The 11,622-nt window shown below is 42.0% G+C and overlaps 1 protein-coding gene across 1 annotated transcript in view; it reads left to right on the top strand.

Annotated features, from left to right (window-relative positions):
- F13A1 (coagulation factor XIII, A1 polypeptide) overlaps positions 1 to 11,622 on the top strand; it is a 58,189-nt gene that overhangs the window by 46,280 nt on the left and 287 nt on the right. Inside the window, exons 11-13 of the mRNA XM_009073052.1 lie at positions 1 to 29; positions 3,974 to 4,134; positions 7,676 to 7,812. The exon at positions 1 to 29 is cut by the window's left edge and continues 247 nt beyond it. Of these exons, the coding sequence (XP_009071300.1) occupies positions 1 to 29; positions 3,974 to 4,134; positions 7,676 to 7,812 (327 nt within the window). The remainder of the gene's footprint in view (positions 30 to 3,973; positions 4,135 to 7,675; positions 7,813 to 11,622) is intronic.

The following is an 11,622-nucleotide window of genomic DNA, read 5'->3' as shown; positions in this document are numbered from 1 at the left end:
TTTCAGTGCAAAACTGGAACCCTCTTCATGTAAGACTTGCATAATTGTTTTTAAATCTGCTGGGGTTTTTGTGTGTTATTAACTGTCACTGATGTTTCTACCCATGGATAGAGGCAATTCGGGTAGCTAGGGGTAGGATATTCTACTCAGTATCAGAAGGCTCCAGTCCCAACTCTGGCCAGGCTACCAGCGTCATTTAGAGCTGAGTCTGTTTTCTTCAGGCTATTGCTCCCTGTGTAATGCTCCCTTACGCCAAGCTGAATGTCTGGGAATTGTTAATTTTTCTGATTTGGTATAAAAGAAAACAAAAGAGCACAAGTATTAAGCTGCAAGGTACTGTTTTTCATATGTTTATTCTCCCAGCCGCATCTCGGCAAGTGAAGGAAAAGTTCTGGTTCCGCAGGGTGTCATTTACAGGGACAAAAAGGTGAATATTTTGTCTTATCTGATAGAAGCTGACAAGCTCTGAGCATGCTCAAGTGAATTTCTGGCTTTGGAGAGCTGGGTGGTTCAGGATATCATATTTACAGGGATCTACAAAGTTTATGTGTAACTAGAATGTGCCACTATAGAGCAGAGACATTTGTCAGCTGGGCAGGAACCCCAAAGGTGAGTTATCTTTACAAACACAGCATTTACTTTTCCTAGTGCCCTCTGAACTGCAGTAGTGAGATCCTGATTCCCTCTTCTCATCAAAAAAGCAGTTCCTGCCTGAGTAGCTCAGGAGGCTGAGGGCAGGATTTTGCACTGCTCAAAGTAGGGCAGAGGGACATTTTCCTTTTTTAATTTGGACATAACCAGTCTCTTTCCTGTCAGCCATAGCAGCTCCAGTCAGAAAAAAGTCAGAAAGTGTTGAGGACCTGCTGTACACCAAAGTGCTATTGAGCAAGCATTTGTAGATACCTGGCTTCTCTAGTGACAAGTGACTGCTAATCACTTTTTCTCCTGGCAGGCTTGTGCCCTCAGTCAGTACCTCCAGCTCAGCAAAAGTGATGATGTGCTCTTACGGAGGCTAAGTCAGAGGATGCTCCACTTGAGTTCCCTGCTGAGAGAGTCAGGAGCAATGACTTTGCCTTCTTGACACTGCTACTGGGCAAAAGCAGTCTTTCTGAGTGCAGAAGGAGTGGCAGGACTTTGAGAGTCCAAAGGATGGGCCTCCTGATCTGGGTCTGCAGCTGGATCACAGCAGCCCTGGCTGACCTCTGAGCTTTCTCATCTGTCTTGTCCATCGTATCTTAGCTCAAGAGACACTGTGAACCCTCTCTCCTTAGTGAGCACAGGGTTTATCTCAGTGAGAACCACAGTTCCCATCATGCTGTGAAAAAAATCCTCTGTTTCTTCCTTACTGTGAGCATCATCTAAAACTGCACATTTTCTTTGGAGCTGATTAATCTTCATAAAGAAGAAGTCCACTTATAGGGATCTAGTGGTGAAGGTTAATGAAACTTCCACCTCCAGTCTGTAATAAAGATAACTACTTGCTGATTCTTTCTAACTCACCAGATCATTTGGAGGGAGTCTGGAAAGGGGTATCATGTTATTCCAGCAAAACACAGTGTGAGGGTTTATAGTGGCTTACATCAGTTTCTAAATATTTGATCTGAAATACTGCAAAACTTTTGGAGGCTTGGCTAGGTAAAAAAAGTCAGTTTCAATGGTCTTGGTCTAATTTCTCTGCCACTTCTTTGAGGAGGGAAAATTCCATCATCTTGTAGAATAAATGCAGCTTCTGCAGTGTTTTGAGGCTCACCTAGCTCCTGTCTGCAAAAAAAAAAAAATTAAACAAAGAGATGTTTAAGCATCACTGATCCTCATAACTCATTTTTTCTTTGTTAAGCAAATGATAAAAAACTTCTTGAAATCAAACTGGAAACTCTGTATTGAATGATGGTGAGTGAACACAGACTAGGGAGAAGCACCTGAGAGAACAGAACATAGATTTTTTTGCATGTGTACTAAGAGAATGTCTCCATCACTGCTTCTGACCAATGAGGCCATTTTTTAAGGTTTTCCCATGTTTTAAAGTGGAAATTAGCTTACACATTCATCAACTTGTGGGGCATTTTGTCTTGCAACAGGACAAAAAAACCCTTCACAAATTACACCATCTCTGAAGGTGATACACAAAACTCGAGCATCAATTCTTTCACCTTTGCCTTGAAAAGGAGTGTGTATGCAGTCAGGAATAGTGCCTGAGCAGATGGGCAGTGTGAAGGGAGGCAGCATGATTATTTGCAACTGCATGAGAACCCTCTGTCAGGGGTGTGATGGGAGGATGCCTTCTGAGGCACTCAAGCAGAATTTGTAGTCTTTGTTCGTGGCAAGAAGCGTGTGTATATATATAGATATTGATATGGAAGAAACATAAAATTGCAATACAATAAATTGTGTCAAAGGTATTTTTCTAGCCCATGCTGCTGAAAAAGTGAAGCAAACTAAGTTTTCAAACAGGAAATGAATGCATGATTTTCAGAATAATGATTAAAGGAATTGTGTGGGTTGAAAACATCTTTGAGGATTTGAATAGCTTAAACCTTCCAGTGCCTTCAAAGGTGCTCTCACATCTACTCAGTTATATTTAGTTTTCTCTATTTTTTCTGAAAGGCTGTAAGGCAACTCAGTGTTGTGTTTCCCTTGGCTTTCCCAGGTGCAGTAAGTGGTGCTGGCAACTTACCAGCACAACCAGGTCTAAGGGAATGGAAGTCTATTATTCTATTTTTTTTGTACTGTAGTGATTAAATTTAAACAGTTTGTCTTTTCTTCCACTGTAAAGTAAATTTCTCTTCAATTGTAACTAATTTATTTACTTATTTACTTCTCAGATGAGAAATACCTTGCCTGATTTATAATTTACAGTTAAGGACATTATGGAAAATTCTTTTACATGAGATATAGAGCGAGAGGGAGGGAGCAGGAGCACATCAAGTAAATTTAAGGCTGGCCTAGTAAATCCAGGTCAGATGGTCACCAAGGGAATAGCTTTGAAACCAAATCAAGGAACTGGTTTTGATGTGAGCAGATCAAAAGAGTGAAAAGGGGTGAATGTCATTTACCCAGCTGAGTTCAATTATCTCAGTGTTTACAGTGTATGTCACAAATACAATACAAATAATGGATAACAGTAATCTTCATAGGTAACAGATGGAAGATCTTGATATGTTTACTAGGGTTATAATGAATGTTTATATAGACAAGAGCTCCAGGTCTATATATTCTGCCTGGTCACTTAGTTAGCAGGTCTGCTTCTCTGCATCACATTCTCACACCATTGTTCACCTGGGAATTGCAGTTCAATATAGTTAAAATTAATGATTCCTTGCATCTCAACTGTCTAGCCTACGGGGACTTGTTCTTTCCAATAATTATTGTCAGGGAGCACGTGAAAGCTCTCTGGAGGGCATGCTGGTGACAGGAAGACTTTCTTGCTAAATTCTGCAGGCGAGTCCAGTGCAGAACAAAGGCAGATATCCAGAAATGTCCTGGAGAACAGGTGGTCTCACAGGTAGACTGCATGGGCTCACCCTCCCCAGTTGCTGCTCTGTGCCAGGAAGAAAGGCAAAGGAAGCACAGGAGTAAAGTGAAAGAACAAGCATTTACAGGATTGACACTCAAAAACTGGTTTGGGCCTTTGTGCCCGGTAGATATTTATTTCTAGTCTTCCTTCTCACTTATTTTGTGGTAGTGCCTAGAAACCTTCCAGACTTACCTGCACCCATGCTCAGGGTACTGAGCAGAGGCTGTGCACAAACCCAGCCCTTGCTCCTGGGAGCTCACAGCCAAAATGGGAAGAGGGAAAGATTAGAGGGGAAAGGGTGAAGTTAAGAAATGAAATTATTTTGGGAAAGAAAAGTCAAAGACATTCTTTGGCTCATAGGCCATCTTTTTTCCAAGGCACCCATGTGCCATGATGGGAGTAGCAGTTAGTGATGAGACTGCTTCAGTTGCCTGTTTCTTTTCCTATTTCTCCCCTCAGCTAGCGTTTTCGAAGTTCTGATCAAATCAAGTGAGTATATGAGTGATCTGGTGGACCAAGCCTCCTTTCATTTCTTTGTGACTGCACGGATCAATGAAACGGGGAAGATTCTGGCCATGCAGAAGGCAACAGTCCTGGAAGTTCCTGCCCTGCGGATCAAGGTAGCTCAAGGCTGTGGTGAAAGGGAGTGAGCATGTTGCACACAGGCTGTTCTCTACAAAGGTGTCACATTGACTTCTGGGATGTGGGAGTGTATGTGTGTGTGTGGACATTAGGCCAAACATGGACCTTTTAAAGTGGTGCTGACTGGAGTGTATGAGGGTGTATAGGTCTGTTATATAGTACTCCTACATTGAAGTCTGAGCCTGACAGTAGCACTGGTAGTAGAGAGCTGAAATTATTTCAGTGGAGGAAGGAGGGGAAAAGATCTGAGAAAGCTGGAGAAACTCAAAGGGTAAGAGAGATTACTCACTCGAGTCACTCAATTCTTTAGCTACTTCAAAAGTCTATTATATTTAAAGCAACACAGCACAGAGTCCTCTTCCTGAAGAATGAAGAACACTGCAATTGAAGCGATTTTGCTTGGAGAACTTCTGCATGTATTGTGGAAAGTTACTCCAAACCTGGACAGACAACATTGACTTGGGACAATGCTTTTAGGATTTCAGGGCTTTGCTGACACTGTGAATGTACTGACAGTGGTGTTCCCTGAAAGTTGAAGCATTTCTGCAGACAGTAGCATGGTACCTATGAAAATGTAAAAATGTTATACTCATGATAGGACAAGGAACCTATGTTGTATGGCAAAGGCAGGGCTGAGATTTAAACTTCTCAATTCATAACTGAGCATCCATACAAGGCTTGTTTTCAAAAGCGCCAAGCCTTCATATACTTTGAATGATGTAACTTGGATCTGCCTTTTTCCTAATACTGAAAAGAATAGAAATCAGAATTCCTGTTCAGGAAGCTTTATATAAACATGAATGCAGCTCCCTAAAATTTAGGACCTTGAAAGAAATCTAGGTTTATATACCTTTTCCTCTTTGTATATTTATTTGAGCCTATGTCCAGGTTTCCATATAAGAATTTATGCAATAACTGCATCCTTCTGCAGAAAAAGCTTTTTAGAAAACATTGATCAAAACTACAGCCAGGTTTGTAAAAAACTCCACTCAATTTCATGGTCTTCAGAAATGTCCCAATGATCTGATCAGATAATTTTGTTTTCAAACAAAAGGCATTTGGCTTACTGATCATTCCAGAGAGGAGGTAAACAAGACAGATATTCTACTTCAAGTACATGTCTTCAATAGCCACATTTTAAAAATAGATAGTTCTTTCAATTCAATACTTAAACAAAACATCTTATACGACATCCCCAATTTCAACTTGAAAATCATTTATCCTCCCTGTTGTTGTGAAGAAAGGATGTCTAGTGTATAGGATAGGTTGTCCAATAACCATGTTTTGTAGTAAAACTGAGTTTTCTCTGTTTCTTTGTGATGTGTGAAAATATGCTGAAATTTTAATAGCTGGATTTTTTTAAGTATATGTGCATATGTGTGAGCATGTGCATATACCTATGTATTAATAGAGGAAACTTTGCTTTATTGCTCTTTTAAGAAATCTGAGAAAGTTTATCTCCCAAGTTTTCTTGTCAGATTTCTTCATTGAATGTGACTGACAGACCAGAGTTCTTAACGTGAGAATGAGAAAATCTATTTCCCCTCATATCTTCAGATGCACCTTTGATCCTTCTCTGTTGGTCTAAGGAGATTGTCAGAGTTAACCATTGAGGAAATTACACCATATTCTAATTTAGCTTGAGACCGGCTTACAAAAAAAAAACTCGGAAAATAAGTATTATGGTCTCTGTCGCATGTGTGGGACTTCAGGATGATTTTGAATCCTCCCCATGTAACAGTGATCTAAATAGTCAATTGAAAAAACTCCTCTAATTAGGCTAGGACTTCTGAAAATGATGTCTTTTTGTAAATTCAGGTGGCCAGATCCTGTTGAGAGCTTAGCTATATCTTCTCCCTTACTCCAGTCAGTGTATCAGTATTTGGTGCAAAGTGATCCCTTAGACCAAAGTCTTTGAAGATTTTTGCAACTGTCATACTCCTTAAAAAGATCACTTTAAATTTATTGACAAGATACATGTTTTTCTTAGTTACCTTTCTCAAGGCTTTTTAAATCAATTCATGGACCATCTGGGATGCGCCAGCCACAAGTTGAAAACCTTTGCCTGAGCAATACAAACACATATTCTATAAGAAATGCTGTATTTCTAGGGAGAAAAAACCCCAAATCCCCATGCATGTAGCCTTTGTTTAAACACATATTCATTTGGAGGTGTTTTCCAGGTAGCTGTACTACTGGCACAGATCCAAAGGGACAGACAAATCCCTGTACTGTAATTCTGTCATGGTTTAACCCCAGCCAGCCACCAAGCCCCATGCAGCCACTCAATCACTCCTGCACCAGCGAGATGGGGGAGAGGATCAGAAGGGTAAAAGCTAAAAAAACTCATGGGTTGAGATAAAGACAGTTTAATAGGGCAAGCAAAAGCTGCACACACAGGCAAAGCAAAACAAGGCATTAATTTACTGCTTCCAATGGGCAGGAGGTGTTCAGCCATCTCCAGGAGAGCAGGGCCAATCATGCGTAACAGTTCCTTGGGAAGACAAACTCCATCACTCCAAATATCCCCTCTTCCTCCTTCTTCCTCCCACCTTATATACTGAGCATGATGTCATATGGTGTGGAATATCCCTTTAGTCAGTTTGGGTCACCTGTCCCAGCTGTGTCTCCTCCCAGTCTCCCATGCACCCCCAACTTCCTTTGCCAGTGTGGCAGTATGGAAAGCAGAAAAGGTCTTGGCTCTGTGTAAACTCTGCTCAGCAGTAACAAAAACATCTCTGCATTATCAAACCTGTGTCCTGCACAAATCTTAAACATGGCCCCATACTACCCACTGTGAAGAAAATTAACTCTACTTCAACCCAAACCAGCACAAATATACATGGAGATCAATGTGATCACTGTTCATTAGTCTTGCAGTTTAATATTTTGCAGTGCAAAATGTATTGCCTTTTTGCTTACATAGGGGATTGGAGGAAAACTGGCCCTCAGGTCTCTGTCGAGGACATGTGCAGGATTAGAAACCCTTCAGAGCATGAGAGGAGGTTGCAAACCAGGGGGAAGATGGGCACATTACTTTTGAGGAGTGCAAGCAATGTCACCCAGTGTTTCTAGTTTAGGGTAGTAAGACCTGCCTTTCTCCTTTCAACCTTATGTCTTAAGCAGACCATGCACTTCAGGGCTGGTGGGGAGCCTGGGGAGCGGGGCAGAGTCTGGAAGAGAGGTCACCTCTGCTGGACTCACCCTCGGCTGGACCCTCAGCTCCAGAGTTGTGCATGTAGGTTTCTGGTTTTCTGTGCAAGTGAGGGCCTGTGTCTTGACCTGTCATGTGGCTCGAGGGAAAATTGCAACAGGTAGAAGACTGTACAGTGGTACATACGGGCCCATCCAACAATTTTCTTCTGACTAGACTTTCTTTGCCTAGTGCTGTTTTGCTGTGTGCTCTGTTCCCTTTCCTCTCCTGCCTTGCAAGTAATGTGTATTTAACCCTACAGAATTCACCGTGGGGCATTTTATTATTATCAGTTTCTGGGGCATTGTTCTTTCCTTGTCTTGCAGACCCAAGGTGAGCTGGTAGCTGGTAAAGAAATGACTGTGATTGTGGAATTCACCAATCCTCTGAAACAAACCCTGGAGAATGTCTCGCTCCGCCTCGAGGGACCTGGTGTGCTGAGAACAATGAGAAAGGAGTTCAGGTAGGGAAGAAAGGAGAACTAGCTGGGAGTTTCTCCCGTGTGTTCTCACAGGAGGAAGCTCACAAGGGTCACTTAACCAATGCTGTGCTGAGTAATTTAATTCAAACACTCTGTACTTTAAAATTCAATACACAGGGAACCTATAGGTCTCAATAGGCAGAAGAAGTCAGGCTGTCCATAGAGACTGTGAGAGCGTTTCATCTGTTCAGTACTAGTGTTGGAGGCAAGGGTAGTGGTCGTGGGTAGTTGCTGATGCAGCTGAAGTTTACTTCTTCACTGTATTACATTATTTTTAGCACTTGACAATAACACCTACAAGCCGCTATCACAGAAAGAAAGATTTATCCTACACATGAAGTGTTTACTGCCACTCACTCAGTATGTGCAAATCGAGTCCTGTGCTGTTTTTCAAAAAGGGCTTTTCTCTGCTCATGTTAATCATGATTATACAAGACGTTCAGGTACCTCAGATGATCTTTTCAAGCTTATGTCAAGACACAAAATGTGCGTCGGCTGTAGCAGAGCCTGCTGGCATAGCCGTGGTGTGTGTGCAAGCACACAGCTCCCCCAGTAGCACCACTGCACGGGGCTGCCCTGGCACAGAGGCGTGTTCCCAGCACAGGGCACTCCTAGGCCTGAGGAAAAGCAGAACCACTTTCATGATTCTCAGAATCACAGCTCATGCTGACACCGTGGTACCCATATGCTGAGCAAGTTTTTCCTAAATCCTCTTTCCATTCGAGTTCAGTGTTATAAGCTTAGCATCAGCCAGTTCCAGCGTGTATAACAGAGATCCTTGGAAAATTTTGCAGCCATTGCTTAGTCTTGGGCAGCCAAAGCAATGTTATCTATCATTACCTGAGCTGATGGTCCCCGGGTGTGTGCAAAAGGAGTTTGAAAAATTGCCTGTGCTTCAGCAGCTGCATAAATTGTCAGCATCCTCTGCAGCCAGTAGGGGAGGTCTGAGCCTGAGTGCACCTGGGACAGGGATAAAAAGATCAAAACCAGTCTCCAGAGTGAAGCTGATAGAAAAATGACTGTGAAAGGGCATCATACTGTGCTTGCTTTGTGCACGTGGTATGTCACAGGCACTGCTGAACATGACTCAGCATGGTCCACAGGAGTTACACAAGTTGCAGCAATAGCCCTCTTTGCTGGCTAGCTGTGCCAGCTTCCCCTGTTGTTCTGCATCATTCTCAATCAAAAAGCTGCTGTGAGCTGCTCTCACCTTCAAGGATGCAGAAATTGTCAGGTGCATCAAAGGCACAGGAGTTAAGAAGAAAAATGACTCATGGAACAGACGTCATTTTCCTTCAAGTCTCCGTGTTTTCCCCTTTTCAGTAATGCCCTTGGCATCATTTAAAATGGAAATGGATCGGCTTAGTCATTTTAAGATTTAACTTCTTTGAGATGAATGTGGGGTGCAGGTGATACACACAGAGGACAGAGCAAGGGGCAGTTGTAGTTTATTCAAATAATAATCACATTTGTCTCCATGCATTCAAAGTGATAAATGGCTCCAGCATGGTGATAGCTCAGCATATTATGCAGAGCCATTCATCACTGAGTTCTCTCCCAGGATAATCAGATCAGGGTGGCTTTAGTCCATTTGCAAAGAGAATTAAACATCTTCTAGGCTTTTCTCACCCTTCTATTACTTCCCTGTTTATCAGGGACTTTCCCCACCCTTCTATTACTTCCCTGTTTATTGGGACTTTCACTTCTAGGATGTGACTATTCTGGTCCTTTGTGGGGGTACGATTGTTGAGCTCTCTGTACTTTTAAGGTAGCTTTTCTGTATCACTTGGATGACTCCACAAAACAGGTCATGTGTGATTGAGCTGATACAACATTATTCTGGGAATGTAGCGCCCTGAGGGCTTCGGTCTTGACCATTCATAAAGTCTATTTATAGATATAGATATTGGCATTTAGCTATTAGCCTCAGACAGATGAGGAGCTTGACTAATGGAAAAGCCTTTGGCAGCAGCAATTCCTACATGGAGCATAGTCCTTGCATGACAAATTAGAATTAACCAGGCAGTGATGAATTGTGTTAAAAGGATTACAGCTAAGCATGCTGTCACACTAGCAGGTAAGTCATTTTGGGTGTTTCTACATGTCAAAGCTCAGCTAGTATTAGCATTCCTGGAGAGAGGCAAGTTGTTCCAGAAATAAGACAGTAGAGAGATGGGAAAAGGTGGGTTTGCTTTCTCAGCACAGCTGTTGTCTTCCTGCACACACACACACACACACACACATAAATATATATATATATATATATGCACACACAGACCTGATAGCACTATAAAACAAGGATGGTAGTGCTACCCTCTCTCACTAGAGCACTGTAGAGGTGTGGTCCAAAAATCTTCATCCTTAGAGAATCTGGTCCCCCAACAGCTCAAAAAGTGCAGTCTGCACTGAAGATTTGTGTATGTTCTTCACTTTCCATACAGATAATCCCTTGCAGATAATTCCCATAAACTCTCAATTTAAAAAGGTATCTAACTTCCTGCAGCAATTGAAGTCATTGCTTTATCATACTACCATTTTTGTGGGCATCTGGTGGAGCAGGAGGGCCAGCTGAGGGGAACAGAATATCTCGCATTAATAACAAAGATATAAAGAGGGAAAACACTTGCTGGAAGCAGTCTGCACATGTGCCTAAAACTGGGTACATGCCCCAAGGTACCTATGACCATATATGCAAAATGCAACACAGTGCCATGTAGAGATAACTAAGCTAACCTATAAGGAGCTAGAATACCTCTCATTTTACCAGGGGCAAATTTGCACTGAAACAAGTACTCAGGTGGGAGGATTCCAGGCCAGCTCATTTCAGGCTAATTAAGGTTTCTTGTCTTGTGGCAATGTGTGCTAAGTTTGGGCAGATATTTCTGTGCTGACCCTGGCACAGAACATTGCACCTGAGAACCAAATCCTACCAGATGAGAATTTGAAACAGTGACTGAGGTAGAAGCTTACTTTGCTCTCACTTTATTCAGTTGTTTGCAGAATACCACAGCCATGTGAGATGAGAACATTGCCTCAATTTCTAATCCTCTTACTTAATGCTGAGGAAAAGGACATTCATTTTTATAAATAGCTCCCCACTACACTACCTTCTCCATTGGTTCCTTTGGAGCAGTTGTATCCTGACATCCCCCAAACACAATCAATCAATCAATATCAGCTTTCAAAACCTGCACACAGAATGTAGTGAAAGCACTGGAAAAAACACACAAACCCAATACTTGAGGCTCTCTGGGCATCTTAATTTCTTTTTAAAAAATGAAAATCAAGAGCAATTCAGAATACAGTTACTTTATAGGATGAGTTATCTGGGGTCATACTTAATATGAAAGTGTAACTGCTAACAGCAGGATTCCCAAAACCACTTAGACTTATTTGTATGGCCACAAAGAAGTCATCTGAAGTGGCCAGTGAGGAGATCTGCTGATGTTACAGCTGTGGCAGGGTGGTTCAGGGCAGAGGGGCTCAGCATCTCATCCGCACTTTGCCAGATTTGTATGGGAATGCCCTGAACACTTCATAACAGGGATTATTGAAACATTTAAGGAATCACCAACAGGCTATAGGCTATAATAAACAGATAAAATGGAATTATAAAGTAGAAAAATTATATGTTAGATATAAAGAAGGCCGTTCTGATAGTGATTGTGAGAGGAAGTGACAGGAGGCAGAAGAAAATGGATTCATTTTGGAAATTTAAAATTAGCCTGGAGGAAAGGCTAGAAAAGGCTTTGACAGAGTCAGTTCTGAGAGGAATAGAGGATGGAGGGAATA

This window comes from Acanthisitta chloris, unplaced genomic scaffold (assembly GCF_000695815.1).
Source record: "Acanthisitta chloris isolate BGI_N310 unplaced genomic scaffold, ASM69581v1 scaffold8284, whole genome shotgun sequence".
NCBI classification, from domain to species: Eukaryota; Metazoa; Chordata; class Aves; order Passeriformes; family Acanthisittidae; genus Acanthisitta; species Acanthisitta chloris.
The sequence above is the reverse complement of the archived record's forward strand: the minus strand, read 5'-3'. Positions and strand labels throughout refer to the sequence as shown.